The sequence below is a fragment of the Hoplias malabaricus genome, chromosome 10, assembly GCF_029633855.1.
Source record: "Hoplias malabaricus isolate fHopMal1 chromosome 10, fHopMal1.hap1, whole genome shotgun sequence".
In the NCBI taxonomy this organism is placed as follows: Eukaryota; Metazoa; Chordata; class Actinopteri; order Characiformes; family Erythrinidae; genus Hoplias; species Hoplias malabaricus.
In genome coordinates, this window is record NC_089809.1 from 39,634,140 (window position 1) to 39,654,718 (window position 20,579).

The following is a 20,579-nucleotide window of genomic DNA, read 5'->3' on the forward strand; positions in this document are numbered from 1 at the left end:
TGTTTTAGGAATTCTGTTGTGTGTTGTGTGTGGTCCAGGGGTGGAAAACATCACCTACAAGAAACAACATACTACACACTCAACTCGCCCTTTCCTCGTGTACACTAGAGAACTTCAGTAGCTGACTCTAACGGCTCTGACAGTTGGGACGGTCCGACACACTGTGGTTGTAGTTTGTTATAGTGTCATTTAACAGACTTACGTAACTTCTTATGGGCGTAGCTCCACTACAAATTTAAAACGTCACGTCTCAGCGCACAACTGAGAAAGGGGAAGGTGAAAGTATCTCAGCCCTTTTTTGGGAGTTCACCCAGTGCTAAGAAAAGGCTAGTAATCGTGTAACGGCACTGAGCACTTCATGATTAAACATTTACTCATGGGCTTTTCCTCAGTGTCACTGCAACCTAATCGTTTTAGACACAGACCATTCATTCATTCATTTTCTTTAAGCATTTCATTCTGCTTAGGTCCCTGTTCACTGTGGGTCCAGGGTTCAGAGCTTTACTGGACAAGGCAGGAACACACCCTGAATATAGCACAGGTCCATCACTCACACACACACCTGTGGACAGTTTCACACACACACACCAGTGGACAGTTTCACACACTCACCAAGTCTCACACACACACACACACACCCAGTCACACATATCTGTGGACAGTTTCACACATTCACCAAGTTACACACACATCTGAGGACAGTTTCCAACACTCATGCACTCACCCAGTCAGTCACTCACTCTCTCTCTCTCACTCACACACACATCTGTGGTCAGTTTCACACACCCAGTCACTCACACACACACACACACCTGAGGACAGTTTCACACACTCACCCAGTCACTCACACACACACACACTCACCTGAGGACAGTTTCACACACCCAGTCACTCACACACACACACACTCACCTGAGGACAGTTTCACACACTCACCCAGTCACTCACACACACACACACTCACCTGTAGACAGTTTCACACACCCAGTCACTCACACACACACACACACTCACCTGTAGACAGTTTCACACACCCAGTCACTCACACACACTCACACTCACCTGTAGACAGTTTCACACACCCAGTCACTCACACACACACACACACTCACCTGTAGACAGTTTCACACACTTACCCAGTCACTCGTACACATATGTGGACAGTTTCACTCACACACACACACACACACATACGTGGTCAGTTTCACACACCCAGTCACTCACACTCATTCTCACACACACACCCAGTCACACACATATCTGTGGTTAGTTTCACACACACACACACACATCTGTGGACAGTATCACACACTCACCCAGTCACACACACCCCTGGACAGTTTTACACACTTGCTCACAACTGTGGACTATTTCACACTCACCCAGTCACACACACAACTCTGGACACATTTAAACACACAATCCAACTACTTTGTTTTTGTGGGAGGAGACCCACGCAGACAGAGGACGAACACTAAACAGAACATAGACACAATATCCTCTCTGTATGTGTCAGGATTCTCAAAGCCATCTTTAATACAGACATTCAGACGACACAACCGTCATTTACAAAGACGCCAGAGCGGTGCAGTGTCCTCCCTGATACAGAGCCATCCCCAGCATCACAACATTCAGCTGAAGGTCCCCAAGCTCCTCCACCTTCAGCAGGTGGCGCTCTATTGATCTCCGGAGTCCGAGCAGCACAGTAACACTACGGTACAGTCTGTCCATTTCAGTCCACTGTCAGGGATCCTTTTTGGGGGCTTCTGTGTGCTGCTGCCCTTCCTCTTCCTCCTCCTCCTCCTCCTCCTCCATAATTGTCAGTAAATCAGGTAAATGTTCATACAGCTGCTTCTCCAGAGCCTGGTCAACCTCCGACTCCCGGCGGAAGAAGCACCAGAGAATGAAGGAGATGCCCAGTAAGCTGAGGGGCAGAACCCGCCACCAGGGTTTCTGATGTGTGCTGCCCATGGAGCGCTCCACCTTCCAGGTCCGGTGGCTGCCTTTACTGGTGGAGAATTTGATGGGCTTGGACAGAACTTCATCCTCCTCACCGTCTCCTGGAGATCTCTGAGACTTTGCCCAGAACCGAGATGTGAGAGACAGAGCTCGGACTGGGTGTGTTCTGAAAGAGGAGGGAAAAAACAGGGTTACTCTAAGAGACTGATGGTGGTTTTCCACTGCATGGTACTTCCTTTACTCGGCTCTAGTTGCTGTTCAGTTCCTGGTTGGTTTTCCAGTACCACAGCCACTCTAGTCTCAGTGTCTTCTCAAAACCTGTCTCTAATGGGAACCACAACAACGGCGGCGGTAACGTTAAGCGGTGTTTACTCATGGTGTATCGGCGTGTTGTTGTTGTTTGGGACTGAACACAGCTCCGTCATCAGTTCAGACAGATCAGTAGAGTTTGTTCCTTCCTTGTTGCAGCTTCCAGCTCTCGCTGGATTCTTTCGTCGGCCACCGATCCAAGGAGCGTTTGAACCTCTTCAAAAGACCACGGCGTCATTTTACGAGCTGCCGTCGTGAGTCGGATAAAAACAAACGTGATCTCTGCTGCAGCTGGAGATTTTACAGATGGAGAGTTGGTGCTGGTCGTCTGCGTTGCGTGGCGTAGAGTGACGACTCTCTCTGGACGATCAGCGCTCTGCAAGGTTTACACGCCACAGTTTAGTCCCTACTCGACTCGCTCTGAACCACGAGAGAACAGCCACTAAACAAGAACCCGCTTCCAGAACCAAGACCTCAAAGCTGAAGAGCCGAGTAGAATAGGGTCCATGCAGTGGAGAAGCGCCATAAAAGTGCTGGGACTGGTGGGAGGTTCTAGACATGGGCTACAGTGATCCCACCGCCACATCTCCTGACTTAAGTGATGCTTACAGAGCCCATTTTTCCTTTGTAAATGTGCAATTATTTGTCACTGTCTCTACATGTATGTGTGTGTGTGTGTGTGATAGAGACAGAGAGAGAGAGAGACAGAGAGAGAGAGAGAGAGAGATCCTCACCTTATCCAGGCCTGTCCAGAAGGTGCAGAAATTGTGGAAAACCTTGGAAAAACAGTGAAAATCATCCTCACCGCAGATGCCATACTTATCCCCCCCCCTCTCTTCTCCACTGCCTCTTCTCCTCTTTTCTCACTCTTCTCTCTTATCCACCTGTCTCTCTCACTACTTCTCGCTTTTTTCTACACTCTCTCTATTTGACTTTATTCTCTTCTCTTCTCTCTCATCCTCTCTCTCTTCTCTTCTTTTCTCTTCTCTTCTCTTCTTTTCTCTTCTCTCTTCTCTTCTCTTCTCTTCTCTTCTCTTCTCCCTCCTCCTCTCTCTCTTCTCTCTCCTTTTCTTTCCTTTCACATTGAAGGTCTCCGGTCATATAACACGCTGTGTGTGTCCCTCTCAACACAGTCCGGCTATAACCCTCACTTCAGTTCCACACGCTGAACACGGCTCGATGCCGAATAGCTATATGCTACCTACACTCTAAGTGCACTACATAGGTCACGATAAATTGGACTGATGTAGTGCACCTACAGAGGGCGCAGGGAGCAGTTTGAGATTCAGCCGTTGGTTAAAGGGTTTTCTTTAAGAGTTTCGGACTGGCTGAAGAGACGGGAAGATAATAAGCAAAGAAATATTATATGTACAGTTTATTTACGCATTTATGTTTATCTATCTATCTATCGGTCTATCTCTGATGGATAAATATACATCAAAATATCATCAAACCAATATAAACATTATCACACAAACACGAGAAACTACAAATCCCAGCAGCCTCAGCGTGTGCAGTTTTGAGCCAATCAGAGTTGGTGTTTGCTGTGTCACAGTAAAAAGCTTCCTGACGGAGCAGACGCGTGCTGTGTGGAGGAAGCGAGGTTTTTAAGTTTGAGGTGAGTTACGGCTTTTTAAAATTGTTTCTCAACTTACTTCACCGTCAGTTCGCCTTATTTTATTTAATTTAACTTAAGTTTATTTTATTGTAAAGCTTTTTTTTTGATACAGGTTCGGATTTCTATTCTCTGATTGTTCATAAAAACAAGGTTGAGGTGATGAACACAGCAAACGGTTCGAACGTTAAATCATTATGTGCTTAGGATTTATTTTTTCATTAATTTTCACGGTACGCTCAGCTGCAGCTTCGACAGGTTTATGTTAGTTGTAATAAACGGGCTGTAAACTGTTAGTGAGCAGCATATTGGAGATTAAATGATCACTTAAGCGACTTAAAAGACACACGAGGGGAGGAGGAAGATGTGTTTTGTGTCCTCCGAGGTTTTGTCGTCTAAAGATCACAGTGTTCAGCTGTTGTTTATGTCTTTTTCAAAAAACAATACACCAAAATTAGACTGTGATCATACAGATGTACTACAGGAATAATAATCAATAAATATATACAATGTGCCAGTGTTGGTGTGTGCAGTCCCCACATCTGGAGAGCTAGACATATTTCTCATTAATTGACTTGTTCATCTATTCATTCATTGTCTGTAAGTACTTATCCAGTTCACGCAGACACAGAGAGAACACACCACACTCCTCACAGACAGTCACCCGGAGGAAGCCCACGCAGACACAGGGAGAACACACCACACTCCTCACAGACAGTCACCCGGAGGAAACCCACGCAGACACAGGGAGAACACACCACACTCCTCACAGACAGTCACCCGGAGGAAACCCACGCAGACACAGGGAGAACACACCACACTCCTCACAGACAGTCACCCGGAGGAAACCCACGCAGACACAGGGAGAACACACCACACTCCTCACAGACAGTCACCCGGAGGAAACCCACGCAGACACAGGGAGAACACACCACACTCCTCACAGACAGTCACCCGGAGGAAACCCACGCAGACACAGGGAGAACACACCACACTCCTCACAGACAGTCACCCGGAGGAAGCCCACGCACACACAGGGAGAACACACCACACTCCTCACAGACAGTCACCCGGAGGAAGCCCACGCACACACAGGGAGAACACACCACACTCCTCACAGACAGTCACCTGGAGGAAACCCACGCAGACACAGGGAGAACACACCACACTCCTCACAGACAGTCACCCGGAGGAAACCCACTCAGGCACAGGGAGAACACACCACACTCCTCACAGACAGTCACCCGGAGGAAACCCACTCAGGCACAGGGAGAACACACCACACTCCTCACAGACAGTCACCCGGAGGAAGCCCACGCACACACAGGGAGAACACACCACACTCCTCACAGACAGTCACCCGGAGGAAACCCACGCAGACACAGGGAGAACACACCACACTCCTCACAGACAGTCACCCGGAGGAAACCCACGCAGACACAGGGAGAACACACCACATTCCTCACAGACAGTCACCCGGAGGAAACCCACTCAGGCACAGGGAGAACACACCACACTCCTCACAGACAGTCACCCGGAGGAAACCCACTCAGGCACAGGGAGAACACACCACACTCCTCACAGACAGTCACCCGGAGGAAACCCACTCAGGCACAGGGAGAACACACCACACTCCTCACAGACAGTCACCCGGAGGAAGCCCACGCACACACAGGGAGAACACACCACACTCCTCACAGACAGTCACCCGGAGGAAACCCACGCAGACACAGGGAGAACACACCACACTCCTCACAGACAGTCACCCGGAGGAAACCCACGCAGACACAGGGAGAACACACCACACTCCTCACAGACAGTCACCCGGAGGAAACCCACGCAGACACAGGGAGAACACACCACACTCCTCACAGACAGTCACCCGGAGGAAACCCACGCAGACACAGGGAGAACACACCACATTCCTCACAGACAGTCACCCGATGCAGGGCTCCAACCCACAACCCCTGGAGCTGCGACACTACCTGTTGTCACAATTGTTTCAGTTCAATCCAATTTTATTTATACACTACTGTCTACACATAAAGCTGCTTTACAGATTTCTGGGTCCAAGTGAGCGCTGCAGACACAACAGTGGAAAAAGTCCCTCAGAACTTGAGGAAGAATCTTTGAGAGGAACCAAGACTCAAAGGGGAACCCATTCTCTTCGGGTCGACACTGGAGCAAAACAAAGAAAGAGCAGCGTATAAACACAGAGCACATTGTGTGAAGACTGACAGAGGTACAGTGAGTGTACAGTGGTCTTTAGGCGCTACACTCTGACTGTGAGCTGTGTGATTAAAGTACAGTGAAAGGTAGGGGAACAGAGAGCAGTTCTAGTTAAAGTAAAAAGCCCAGCCTCAGTGGTCAGTTGGTGTTGTAATGGTAAACCCAGATTATCAAGGCTTGTTCCAGAGGATGTCTGCGGTGTTGGTGTTGTCTCTTGGTCAGAGCCGGTCGGGACATCTCAGTCCAGTGGGTCTTTCTCCACCATCGTGTCAGAACGCAGGGGCAGTTCTGCTCAGCAGAGAAATGTACAGACAGTTCGGCCTGGTATTTGATTCCGAGAGACTGTGCAGTAGAAGAGTTGAAGCTCCAGACCTCATTAGAAGAGCGTGATTAAAGATGGAGAATCGGAAAGGTGGCACAGACCTGAGCTCAGATGACCCCAGTTCTTTACGTCTTTGTCAGATTGATGTAGATATTGATCACACAGAGAAATGGATTAAATGAATAATGTTTGTGTTGCAGTATCAGTGTCACAATGGCAAAGAGGCAGTCTCCTCAGCTCGAGACGTCTTCACCGAAGAAAGAGAAGAAAGTGAAGAGGAGGAAGACGGACTGTGAGGTGTGTGTTAATAATTGCAAGTGGGTGAACTGGTGTTATACTTTACTTAAGTCCCCCTCATTTGATCAACCTCTAAAGCATTAAAAGTGGTTTAAATATTCTGGCGTTGAACAGCATCAGTATCTCAACAACTGTGGTACTACTACTACTACTAATAATAATAATAATAATAATATCTCATCAGATAACAGCAGTGTGAATTGATTTGCAGTGAACAGTCACTAATATTTCTCACCCATCTCTCCCGCCTGTGATAAAGGAAAACTTTTATCAACCTCAGATCATCTCTCTCTAACTGTGTGTGTGTGTGTGTGTGTGTGTGTGTTGGCATGGCTTTTACAGCAGTCGGAGCTGAGTCCCCCAGCCGAAGTCACAGAAGTGAAGAAGAAGAAGAAGAAATCTGATGTAAACAACACCTCAGAGTTGCTCAAAGTCAAGAAGAAAAAGAAGACGAAGCAGAAAGAAAAAGAAGCTGAGGTGTGTGTGTGCGCGCGCAGTGATGATGTAATGATTAAGCCTAATGCCTGCAGAATTACTGCGATGGGCTTCATCACTGTGATAATCACGTTTCACAGCTGTATTCTGTAACTTGCATTTTCCTTGAGGGCTGGGATTCGTTTGTCCGTTTTGACACTTCTCTTGCGGTAGTGGCTTGGACCGTAGTGAAAAGGTTAAATAGAGTTCACTAGAGCTGAAGGTGTTGAACCAAGTATATTCTCTCATTTCTTTCTTCTTTTCCGCTGTAACTTTAAACCCTCTTTCCCTCACGTCCACGTGTGCTGGGGAAGAACGTGTCGCCTTTAAGGTGCATTTCTTCCCTTCCACTTTGTTTTGACTGTAATTTTTCTATAATTAATATATAGCTCTCACCCAGAAAAACCTGTGCAAGCTATACATTGGACCTTAAGGCAGTATATCTTTGAGGCAATATTTACACAACATAGTATTTTGAACACTGAAAGCAATATAAACAATAGTTGCTTTATTAACACCAATGATCTGGTGTTTTAGAACCCAAGTAACACAAACAGACATTGCTGCATCCACCCAGTACAGCAGTGTCTACTGATATAGGCACGGTACAGAGACCCGCTATTCTCCATATTACTCTTCTCTCTCTGTACCAGTTTATATTCCACCTGTCTATATCTCTCCGTACTGTACTTCGCCACACGGTGGTGCTGCTGGCTCATTTACAGAGACACACTCAGCGATGCATACTTTTATTTCCTATGGAATTAATTCTCTGCTGAAACCGGTTGGAGCCCATCTTTTGTTTGTACTCCATATGGCCAAGGGTTTGTGGACTCGTTCCAGCATTGCTGTTAAGATTTGATGGCCCTCAGCTCAAAGGTATGTGAGAAAGACAGGTCCTAACAAACCCCTAAAAGCACAGAATTGTGTGATGTCAGTCTAAAGAACACAGTTACACTGCTCCACAGCTCAGTACTGAGTGGCTTTACCAATCGTGAATAACCAGTGTTTGGTATTGAGAATGTGCAGCTGCTTCTGCTTTTCTACAGAGCTTATACAGCAATATACAGCAGATGTGAAATCTACTAATGTACAGTAGACGCGTAACGCACTAATGTACAGTAGACGTGTGACACACTGTAATATACAGTAGACGTGTGACGCCCTATTGCACGGTAGATGTGTGACGCACTATTGCACGGAAGACGTGTGACACACTAATATACAGTAGATGTGTGACGCACTATTGCACGGTAGATGTGTGACGCACTATTGCACAGTAGACCTGTGACACACTGTAATGTACAGTAGACGGGTGACGCACTAATGTACAGTAGACGGGTGACGCACTAATGTACAGTAGACGTGTGACGCACTAATGTACAGTAGACGGGTAACGCACTAATGTACAGTAGACGTGTGACGCACTAATGTACAGTAGACGGGTAACGCACTAATGTACAGTAGATGTGTGACACACTGTAATATACAGTAGATGTGATGCACTAATGTACAGTAGACGTGTGACGCACTAATGTACAGTAGACGTGTGACACACTAATATACAGTAGATGTGTGACGCACTATTGCACGGTAGATGTGTGACGCACTATGGCACAGTAGTCGTGTGACGCGCTATTGCACGGTAGATGTGTGATGCACTATTGCACAGTAGTCGTATGACGCACTATTGCACAGTAGACCTGTGACACACTGTAATTTACAGTAGACGTGTGACACACTTGCACGGTAGATCTCTGATGCAGTAATGCACGATAGATGTGTGACGCACTATTGCACAGTAGACGTGTGACACACTAATATACAGTAGATGTGTGACGCACTATTGCACGGTAGATGTGTGACGCACTATTGCACAGTAGATGTGTGACACACTGTAATATACAGTAGACGTGTGACTCACTATTGCACAGTAGACGTGAGACGCACTGTAATGTACAGTAGACGTGTGACACTACTCCACAGTATACATGTGACACACTAATATACAGTAGATGTGATGCACTAATGTACAGTTGACATGTAACGCACTAATGTACAGTAGATGTGTGACACACTGTAATATACAGTAGATGTGATGCACTAATGTACAGTAGACGTGTGACGCACTAATGTACAGTAGATGTGTGACACACTGTAATATACAGTAGATGTGATGCACTAATGTACAGTAGACGGGTAACGCACTAATGTACAGTAGACGTGTGACGCACTAATGTACAGTAGACGTGTGACGCACTAATGTACAGTAGACGTGTGACGCACTAATGTACAGTAGACGGGTGACGCACTAATGTACAGTAGATGTGACACTGTAATATACAGTAGATGTGATGCACTAATGTACAGTAGACGGGTAACGCACTAATGTACAGTAGACGGGTAACGCACTAATGTACAGTAGACGTGTGACGCACTAATGTACAGTAGACGTGTGACGCACTAATGTACAGTAGACGGGTGACGCACTAATGTACAGTAGATGTGACACTGTAATATACAGTAGATGTGATGCACTAATGTACAGTAGACGGGTAACGCACTAATGTACAGTAGATGTGTGACACACTATAATATACAGTAGATGTGACGCACTAATGTACAGTAGACGGGTAACGCACTAATGTACAGTATACATGTGACACACTAATATACAGTAGATGTGATGCACTAATGTACAGTTGACATGTAACGCACTAATGTACAGTAGATGTGACACACTATAATATACAGTAGATGTGATACACTAATATACAGTTGACATGTAACGCACTAATGTACAGTAGATGTGTGACACACTGTAATATACAGTAGATGTGATGCACTAATGTACAGTAGACGTGTGACGCACTAATGTACAGTAGACGGGTAACGCACTAATGTACAGTAGATGTGTGACACTATAATATACAGTAGATGTGATGCACTAATGTACAGTAGACGTGTGACGCACTAATGTACAGTAGATGTGTGACACACTATAATATACAGTAGACGTGTGACTCACTATTGCACAGTAGACGTGAGACGCACTGTAATGTACAGTAGATGTGTGACACTACTGCACAGTATACGTGTGACACACTAATATACAGTAGATGTGATGCACTAATGTACAGTAGACGTGTGACACTACTGCACAGTATATGTGTGACACACTGTAATATACAGTAGATATGATGCACTAATGTACAGTAGACGGGTAACGCACTAATGTACAGTAGACGTATGACACACTATAATATACAGTAGAAGTGATGCACTAATGTACAGTAGACGTGTGACACACTATTGTGCAGTAGACGTGTGACACACTGTAATATACAGTAGATGTGATGCACTATTATACAGTTGACGTGTAATGCACTAATGTACAGTAGACGTATGACACACTAATATACAGTTGACGTGTAACGCACTAACGTACAGTAGACGTATGACACACTGTAATATACAGTAGATGTGATGCACTAATATACAGTTGACGTGTAACGCTCTAATGTACAGTAGATGTGACGCACTATTGTGCAGTATACGTGTGATACACTGTAATGCACAGTTGATGTGTAGCACTGTAATATACAGTAGATCTGAGGCACTGTAATGTACAATAGATGTGTAATGCAGTGTAATGTGCGGTTTAATAGCTAAATCAACACAGCTAGAAGGAAACACAATTTAAATGCTGTGTGAGCATGACTCTGTGTTGTCAATAAGATCAGACAAGCGTTTTTGTCCTTTGTGTTTTTATCTAACCCTTATTTTCTGTAATCAGAGGCTCACACACTCTCTGTCTCCTTCGTTCCTGAGCTCACACTCCTGCTCTTCCTCCTGACTGTGGGGAGCGCAGTAGTCGCAGGTGAATTTAGCTCTCGGGAAGTCAGCAACACTCAGCCGAGTCCTGTTTGCTGTTTGTGAACGAGTGTGAAGACATTGAACATGGTTCCTGAAAAAGACCTGCAGTTTTTGTCTAAACGTGCTTCCCATCAGGCCGTAGACTAACGGGTTCAAGCAGCTGTTTGCACACGCAGCCAAAGTGACCACGTGACCCGTCAGTGAATACTGCTGCCACAGTGTGCTGTTGCCACGGCGGCGTGAAGGTTCGGTGGTGCCCGACAGCAGGTGAAAACCAATGAAGATGTTTTCAGGCAGCCAGCACACGAAGAAAACCCCGACAGCGGCTGCGATCATCCGAAGTGTTTTGGCTCGACGTGACCTTCTGGATCGTAAAAGCGTCTGACCAATAAGAGCATAGCACACGCCTATCACGCAGAACGGCACAGCGAATCCTAGGGTCACTTCCAACCACTGGACTTCTGCGGCACTCGCAAAGCAGAAGCCCCGTCCCCAGCCATGACGAGCGTGAGCCGTGGTGAACGGCAGCAGTGTGCAGGCCACAGCAGCCACCCATATGGCAGCACACGTGATGCCTGACCTTCGGTCTACTGAGCTTTGGGTAGTGTTCAACGCGCGAGATGTCAATGCTGTTAGAGCCAAGCAGCGGTCCAGGCTCATCCAGGTGAGAGAGAACACACTGCTGTACATGTTGACCTGCAGGAAGAGAGCCATGCAGGTGCACAACACGGCGTCATCGTAGTAGTGCGCGCTTAGGTTGAACACCTCGATCATAGAGTCCAGCACCAGCACCAGGTCAGCCAGAGCCAGGTTAGTGAAGTACAGGTCTGGACTGCTCCTCCGCTGCCTGGGGTCCAGGTTCACCATCAGGATGAGGACGTTACCCACGAGGCCGAGCGGGAAGAGGAAGACTGCGTAAAAGCAGGAGAGGAGGAGGCTAATCACATAAAAGTCAGCGTCTGTTTGGTTGCAGCTGACCTCAGACCAGGAGAGATTGGAGATGTTCAAGTCGAGGTTTAAGGGCCCATCCATGGTCTTCCTCTGTTCCTCTGAGGGAACTGTCCACGGTGAGGAAAAGGAGATGGTCTGTGCCTCGGCTCTGAAACAGTAAAGCACATTCAATTAAATATATTCTCATCCACAACCTACCTTTGCTGGTGATGTAAGATGTGGGGTGATTACCCCGTCTGGGTTAGCACACCATCCTACACCAATAAGAGTCCTTGGGCAAGACTCCTAACACATCAATTACCCACCCCTATAACTTTCAAATAGGTAGTCACTCTGGACAAGAGCGTTTGATAAATGCTGTAAAGGTAAATGTACAATGCTGTGCAAAAGTCTTAGGCACCTTAGGCTATAATGTTATCCTTGGCGAATATGAAAAATCACTGAAAATAATTGTATTCCTTTTAAAAACACTATTATAACAAAATAAAAGTTATATTAATATTCATTCATTCATTATCTGTAACCGCTTATCCAATTCAGGGTCGCGGTGGGTCCAGAGCCTACCTGCAATCATTGGGCGCAAGGCGGGGCAGACACACACACACACACACATTCACTCACATACTCACACCTACGGACATTTTGGAGTCACCAATCCACCTACCAACGTGTGTTTTTGGACCGTGGGAGGAAACCCACACAGACACAGGGAGAACACACCACACTCCTCACAGACAGTCACCTGGAGGAAACCCACACAGACACAGGGAGAACACACCACACTCCTCACAGACATTCACCCGGAGGAAACCCACGCAGACACAGGGAGAACACACCACACTCCTCACAGACAGTCACCCGGAGCGGGATTCGAACCCACAACCTCCAGGCCCCTGGAGCTGTGTGACTGCGACACTACCTGCTGCGCCACCGTGCCGCCCTATATTAATATTAAATTAATTGTTCTCTCTGTGTCTGCGTGGGTTTCCTCCGGGTGACTGAGTGTGAGGAGTGTGGTGTGTTCTCTCTGTGTCTGCGTGGGTTTCCTCCGGGTGACTGTCTGTGAGGAGTGTGGTGTGTTCTCTCTGTGTCGGCGTGGGTTTCCTCTGGATGACTGTCTGTGAGGAGTGTGGTGTGTTCTCTCTGTGTCCGCATGGGTTTCCTCCGGATGACTGTCTGTGAGGAGTGTGGTGTGTTCTCCCTGTGTCTGCGTGGGTTTCCTCCGGGTAAATGTCTGTGAGGAGTGTGGTGTGTTCTCCCTGTGTCTGCGTGGGTTTCCTCCGGGTGACTGTCTGTGAGGAGTGTGGTGTGTTCTCCCTGTGTCTGCGTGGGTTTCCTCCGGGTGACTGTCTGTGAGGAGTGTGGTGTGTTCTCCCTGTGTCTGCGTGGGTTTCCTCCGGGTGACTGTCTGTGAGGAGTGTGGTGTGTTCTCCCTGTGTCTGCGTGGGTTTCCTCCGGGGTGTATTCCTGCCTTGTGCCCAATGATTCCAGGTAGGATTTGGAACCACCGCGCTGAACTGGATAAGCGCTTACAGACAATGAATGAATGAATGATAATAATATATTTAATTTCTTAATTAAATTGTATTTAATTACATTTTATTTTAGTACAAATCAAACAATTTCAAACAGTCAGAAGAAACAACACAGAAATGTGTTAACATTTGTTTATTTTAACTTACCATGATTCTGGCGTTGTTTAAAAATATTTAAAATATTGGTATTTTATATCCCCACCACCTCCACACGACTGAAGACAGTCGTGATTTTCACCTGTCGCAGATTTTCACCTGTCTCTGTGCCTAAATGACATAATGAATGTACTTTCCTATGTGCTCCTGTATCGGATATGCATCTGATTCATGGACGTGTGATACGAAAGTGAACGATCAGATCAGATTTCTGGTCTTTTACACCTGCGCTCAGTGCTGTGGTCATCAGCCATCACCAGCAGCAGCTGCAGGCTGCAGGCTGGTTATCAGCGTTCACATGTGGCCAATTTAGGGACAGATCTGTTCACGTTACACACAGATACAGGTCACTTACGTATGTGAATGTCAACAGTCAAGATCCATCAAATCCCAACGTATTATTTAGAAATACATGTAACGTAAGGTGACATGACACGTGTGGACTGTAGGTGAGCTCAACTGAATCATACTGTTGCTGTGTGGTCAGCACTCGTAATGCTGAGCATTGCTTGTTTGCAATTAATCCCATTACTCACTGAAGAAAAAGAAGCAGTAGCAGCAGCAGCAATGAGCACACATACACACACACACAGTCATAGCACCCAGGGGACACTTGTGAGGTAGGTGCCTTGCCTTAGGGGCAGCCCTGGAGCGTCACTGCTTCAGTGCCCAGCACTGGTAGAAGCAAAATCATCCACAGCTGATGTAGCAAGGCAGTTAACCCCCAAACGTCCCCCAGGCGGCACGGTTGTTAGTAGTACGCTGCTCTGGTGGTGTGTGTGTGTGTGTGTGTGTGTGTTTGTGTGTGTTCACTAACACGGATGGGTTAAATGCAGAGAAGCAATTCTCTAAAACGGATAAATAAATGTGATTCATCATCATCTTCAAGGGCACTGTATCCATTGATGAATTATTCCTGCCGGCCCTGGGAACTGAACCTGAGCCTCTCCGGTCTCACATCTTTCTTTAGCCTTAAATCCATGGCTGGACCGAAGTGGAACGACCTGGTTCTGAAGAACTCTGTCTGAAACAAAATGAAGAATTATATACTCTTACCTTTCCATGTGCAGACCCTCTCCAGCACAGAGTCTCACTTCTCACCTCCTCTCCCCTACTGTCTCCCTCTCTCTCTCACTCTCACACTCTCGCGCTTGCACACACACAGTTTTTACCTGTATCTCTTTTATGTATCTGGTTAATGGATGCAGAGTGTCTTTTGTAAATATGTAAATACTGGGGGACCATTCAGACACACAGTCGCTGTTGACTCTTTACACTAAACAATGTGTTCCGTGTCTCCCAGAGGCCCATTAGCTTTTTCAGACTCACTGCTTTAAGCAAGGGACAGACAAGCCTGTCGACCTCTCTGTGTGTGTGTGTGTGTGTGTGTGTTGTGGGGACTCGTCCTCCATGTGGGGGTCACCAGCTTGTCCCAACAATGTAAATATTGAGGTGAAGATAGGTTAGGGTTGAAGTTAGATTTAGAGTTACGCTTATGTCCCCACAATTCACATATACATGATAGTGTGTGTGTGTGTGTGTGTATGTGTGTGTTTAGCATTAACAGATGGTTGAATGGTCATGTTCTTGGAAACTTACTTCCAAGTTTTTAAGACTGCATTCTGACCTTCAGAAAATCCTTCATCACATTTGCTTCCCCCCCCCACCTTTCCTTCCAATAATCTCCTCCTTTTCTCAGCCACAGTTCACACTGCCCTTTGGCAGCTGCATGGTTTGACTGCTCTCTAAATAAAGTGCTCAAAAAGCCAGCTGTATTTTACCTTGTTCCAGTGCATGGTGAATATGAGGAAGGCCGTGGAGACTGAGAAGAACAAGGATATAATTCTGTTTATACATCAGTGAGGGGTATTTCACACACCGCGGGGTGGATGTAGACAATGTGTGGTGCACACGTCCCCTAGTGTAGTTTGATGGAATTTAAGGGGGCGTGGCTTTGATGGAGTATATGGGGGTGTGACTGGTTTATTTTATTTTTAATATAAAGAATCAGCATGAGGTGAGAAATGTAGGTAGCCCCTGGATGAGGAGAGAAAAGCAGTGATCTGAGCTGAAAATAGGAGGAGCTCTTATCGTCTCATGCTGCTATTGTTTTAGTTTATTTTGTAGGCAGTTAATAATACACAATAAAAGTCCTGGTCGAGTGTGTCGGTTTACAGACAGTTTACCTGGGGCCTAAAACGAATTTGTTGTGACACACCTACACATTATATATAATATAATATTTTATATATAACATTTAGGTGTGTGTACGTAGTTATATGTGGATATTAATCTGAATTTTTAATTCTTTATTTAATGCAGACTTTGTATGACAGCGTCCCCCCTGTAGAAGCTGAGGAGTCTGGAGATGTGGAGGAGGGAGGGATGGAGGGAGAGGATGACCTGAGCCCGGAGGAGAGACGAGTGCTAGAGAGGAAGCTGAAGAAGATTCGGAAAAAAGAGGAAAAGAAGAAACTGAAGGAAGAAAAGAAGAGTGAAAAGGAGGAAAGCAAGAGCAGCATTGCCAAGACGCAGGCTCTGGAGTACCTCAAATGGTGAAACATCACACACACACACACAAGCAAGTCACTAATAATACCACCCTAATCCAACCCTAACCTTAAAACGTACCTTCACTTTAAATTTAAAGGAACACTATGTAATATTTTTACCTTAAAATTATAGCTTCAAAATGGTTGTGATGCTTCTCTGAGGCTCAGCACTGCAGAAACTGCACTATGGAACTTTTGGAACCCTCCCTCACCCTCCCCACTGATTTCTGTACAGTGCTGTTACAATGAATGACACTAGGGGAAACTCAGGAGCAAAAAACAAAATATTACTTAGTGTTCCTTTAATGATTTACATTTTACTGATCCCCACAAGTCCCCAGGAGCAGAGTATTACCAGTATATATACACACACAAACACAGGGTCCTTAAGAGGAAGGAGAATAATTAATGTCAATTAATTAAACTGGAGACACATAGTGCAGCTCTCTCTGATGACCCACTGCCCATGAATCCTATTGGTCAGACCAGAAAGAACATTTCTGATTAAGCGTGCTTACCTGCTTTATGTAGTGCTTTTACATCGGAGTCTCTTCAGGGAAATGCCTTCTCACTCGCTCACTTGTTTGACCACCAACCTGTCCACGTTTACTCCAGGTCTGCACCATGCCCCAGCTGGAGGATGAGGTGCACACACAAAGCGATAAATTTGCTGAGCGTCACCCGTGCAGCAGGAGATGTGTCACTGGTGGGCATGTCCTGCAACACACAGGCAGAACTGGACTGAACGCTTTAAGCCAACGTTTTAAAGTATCAGCAACCAGTGCATAGGCTTTATTTACTAACAATAGAATCACAATCAGACATCCATCCATTCATTCATTATCTGTAAGTGCTTATCCAGTTCACACATTCACAACTACGGACACATTTGAGTCTCCAATCCACCTACCAACGTGTGTTTTTGGAGCTTGGGAGGAAACCGGAGCACCCGGAGGAAACCCACACAGACACAGAGAGAACACACCACACTCCTCACAGACAGTCACCTGGAGGAAACCCACACAGACACAGAGAGAACACACCACACTCCTCACAGACAGTCACCCGGAGGAAACCCACACGGACACAGGGAGAACACACCACACTCCTCACAGACAGTTACCTGGAGGAAACCCACACAGACACAGAGAGAACACACCACACTCCTCACATACAGTCACCCGGAGTAAACCCACGCGGACACAGAGAGAACACACCACACTCCTCACAGACAGTCACCCGGAGGAAACCCATGCAGACACAGAGAGAACACACCACACTCCTCACAGACAGTCACCCGGAGGAAACCCACACAGACACAGGGAGAACACACCACACTCCTCAGACATTTACCTGGAGGAAACCCACACAGACACAGAGAGAACACACCACACTCCTCACAGACAGTCACCCGAAGGAAACCCACACAGACACAGAGAGAACACACCACACTCCTCACAGACAGTCACCCGGAGGAAACCCACACAGACACAGGGAGAACACACCACACTCCTCAGACATTTACCTGGAGGAAACCCACACAGACACAGAGAGAACACACCACACTCCTCACAGACAGTCACCCGGAGGAAACCCATGCGGACACAGAGAGAACACACCACACTCCTTACAGACAGTCACCCGGAGGAAACCCATGCGGACACAGGGAGAACACACCACACTCCTCAGACATTTGCCTGGAGGAAACCCACACAGACACAGAGAGAACACACCACACTCCTCACAGACAGTCACCCGGAGGAAACCCACACAGACACAGAGAGAACACACCACACTCCTTACAGACAGTCACCCGGAGGAAACCCATGCGGACACAGGGAGAACACACCACACTCCTCACAGACAGTCACCCGGAGGAAACCCATGCGGACACAGGGAGAACACACCACACTCCTCACAGACAATTACCCGGAGGAAACCCACACAGACACAGAGAGAACACACCACACTCCTCACAGACAGTCACCCGGAGGAAACCCACACAGACACAGAGAGAACACACCACACTCCTTACAGACAGTCACCCGGAGGAAACCCATGCGGACACAGGGAGAACACACCACACTCCTCACAGACAGTCACCCGGAGGAAACCCATGCGGACACAGGGAGAACACACCACACTCCTCACAGACAGTCACCCGGAGGAAACCCACACAAACACAGAGAGAACACACCACACTCCTCACAGACAATCAGACATAATTTTTTAAAAATATTTTGTCAGATTCTTATATTATAAAACCTGACATTAAAGACCCATGTTGTTTATATTTGTAACAATAACAACATTATCTTTGGCTAGCTCAAAATATCCACTGTCATTTAGGCATAATGTAATTTATCAAAAAAGTAGCTCTACTTAAACATTTAAAGCAAATATTATTTGCACTTTCTATTAAAATAAACAACAAAACATATCGTATACTTAAACTTTAAATAAGTCTGGACGTAGCAGGAAGCAGAACAAGTTGATCGTTGTAAATATTTGGGAACATATCTTCACAATAGACTCGCTTTTCAAATAGGCAAGGCAGAGGCTCTCTTTCTCTCTGGAGGCTGGTGAGTTTTGTATTAAAAGGAACGTTGATTTTGGACAAACACTGTTCTCTGGTTTAATTAATGTGGCTGAAGTGTAACTTGTCTTTGTTTTTATTCACTGAATTATCACAGAAACCCATTTGTAACTCAAGTTGTTTAGTTTTGTAGCACTTTTAGTTTGTCGCTCTGTGTTTACTTCCCTGCAGTTGGCGCTCTCCTGAATTTAGAGTCAGTTCCATTTATAGCAAAAATAAGTCAATATTTATCCAGCTATGGAGCAGGAATAGAGCAGCATCCTCATCTCAGTTTCTTGCTTTTCAATATTTGGAGTCCCTCCAGATGTCGTTTCTCTGCCATGAGCAAAGAGAGAAAGCCTAGCCTACCGAGCCGATACACTTTGTTTTTGTTTTTTTATTATTTTACAGACGCCGGGGCTTCGTACACTCAAGCGTTTTTTAAGTTGTTGAGACTGGAGACAGACCATTATCATTAGAAAACCTATACACCCAATATATAACTAAAAGGGCCGTTCAGGTTTACAATGACCCTGCTCTCTCTCTCCACTCATCGTTCCAGTTTCTGCCATCGGGCAGGACACTTGACCTCCCACTGGTCAGGAAAGATGGGTACCAAAAGCCTTGGTACCCATCTTAATAAGCCTTCCTCTACATAGTCCACATGTATTGGTATTGATCTAATATTGAGTATTTGTTATGTGCACCTTTATTTTTAAGAGAATCATGTTTGTTTAAGAGGTGTGAGAGTGTGAAGAAAGGCCTTAAAGTTCTTCAGCTATTTTAAAAGCAACAGCAAAAATGGTTCTCTATGGAACCAAAAGGGGTTTTACTATGGCATCGCTCAAAGAACCTTTTGTAGCACCTTTATTTTTCAAGTTTTTCCATTTTATTTAAATGTAATGGACCATAAAGTTGTATCTATCTATCTCTGTCTTTCAGTTGGTCAGAGAAGCGCGAGGAATGGAAGTTTCAGAAGACGAGACAGGTGTGGTTACTGCAGCACATGTTTGACAGTGAGAAGGTACGGAGGTCCAAATACATTTTATCTGTTTTATCAATACGTAACACATTTGGTAACACAAACATATTCAAGATTTAAAGTAGCTTTATTGGCATGACTGTTCTGAGAATGATCTCTCTCTCTCTCTCTCTCTCTCTCTCTCTCAGGTGTCTGATGCTAATTTCACGGTGTTGTTATCATATCTGGAGGGTCTCCAAGGAGTTGCCCGAGAGACCACCGTACAAAAAGCTGAGGCTCTGGCGCGTTGGGGTGGGCAGGATGGGGCGGAGGTTGGAGCTGCAGAAGCTGAGAAGAGAGCACTCCGAGCCAAAGAGGTCATTCAGATGCTCTCGTGATCCTCAGAATACTTCTCTCACACCAGCTCTATAAGGAGGATTTCCCTTACCATTACAAACTGGAAACTGTTCATGAAGACCTGAACCCTGGAGAGGAGATGATCGAACCCACAACCCCAGGACCCTGGAACTGTGGGACAGTGACACTTCCTGTTGTGCCACCGTACCACCCAGGGAAGAATGTGGTAGTGAGAACCATTGTGTCTCTGAATCTGTAAATATCTGTGACATTAAATGCTTTTATAATAAATCATTTTTCTGGTTCCTGTTGCTCAGTGCCGTGTTCTTTAGACTCCCTCTGAGTACTTGATCACATACTGCTGATTGAAGTTGTGTCCTTATGTGAAGACAATGTCTCCAACCACAAAGT

At 46.0% G+C, this 20,579-nt stretch overlaps 3 protein-coding genes across 3 annotated transcripts; 1 reads left to right on the top strand and 2 right to left on the bottom strand.

Moving 5' to 3' along the window:
- Window positions 1-1,129: 1,129 nt before the first annotated feature.
- uqcc4 (ubiquinol-cytochrome c reductase complex assembly factor 4) lies at window positions 1,130-3,309 on the bottom strand. Its single transcript, XM_066683992.1, has 2 exons — window positions 3,003-3,309; window positions 1,130-2,125 (listed from the first exon to the last, which is right to left on the bottom strand). Exons 1-2 carry the CDS (start codon window positions 3,083-3,085, stop codon window positions 1,744-1,746), a joined length of 465 nt encoding a protein of 154 aa, XP_066540089.1. The 5' UTR covers window positions 3,086-3,309; the 3' UTR covers window positions 1,130-1,743.
- Window positions 3,310-3,767: 458 nt separating this feature from the next.
- Window positions 3,768-20,440, top strand: LOC136709005 (uncharacterized protein C7orf50). Its single transcript, XM_066683961.1, has 6 exons — window positions 3,768-3,886; window positions 6,635-6,731; window positions 7,074-7,208; window positions 16,046-16,278; window positions 19,793-19,874; window positions 20,021-20,440. The coding sequence occupies exons 2-6, from the start codon at window positions 6,648-6,650 to the stop codon at window positions 20,207-20,209; spliced, it is 723 nt and encodes a 240-aa protein (XP_066540058.1). The 5' UTR covers window positions 3,768-3,886; window positions 6,635-6,647; the 3' UTR covers window positions 20,210-20,440.
- LOC136709045 (G-protein coupled estrogen receptor 1-like) lies at window positions 10,969-14,851 on the bottom strand. Its single transcript, XM_066684020.1, has 2 exons — window positions 14,780-14,851; window positions 10,969-12,180 (listed from the first exon to the last, which is right to left on the bottom strand). Exons 1-2 carry the CDS (start codon window positions 14,785-14,787, stop codon window positions 10,998-11,000), a joined length of 1,191 nt encoding a protein of 396 aa, XP_066540117.1. The 5' UTR covers window positions 14,788-14,851; the 3' UTR covers window positions 10,969-10,997.
- Window positions 20,441-20,579: the final 139 nt, after the last annotated feature.

Bases quoted from the DNA above. Each gene is read 5' to 3' on its own strand.
- uqcc4 (XM_066683992.1), bottom strand. From the start codon at position 3,085: ATGGCATCTGCGGTGAGGATGATTTTCACTGTTTTTCCAAGGTTTTCC. The intron at 2,126-3,002 runs GTGAGGATCTCT...CTCCTCTTTCAG, and splicing joins TCTGGACAGGCCTGGATAAG to AACACACCCAGTCCGAGCTC.
- LOC136709005 (XM_066683961.1), top strand. From the start codon at position 6,648: ATGGCAAAGAGGCAGTCTCCTCAGCTCGAGACGTCTTCACCGAAGAAA. The intron at 7,209-16,045 runs GTGTGTGTGTGC...TATTTAATGCAG, and splicing joins AGAAAGAAAAAGAAGCTGAG to ACTTTGTATGACAGCGTCCC. The intron at 19,875-20,020 runs GTACGGAGGTCC...TCTCTCTCTCAG, and splicing joins ACATGTTTGACAGTGAGAAG to GTGTCTGATGCTAATTTCAC.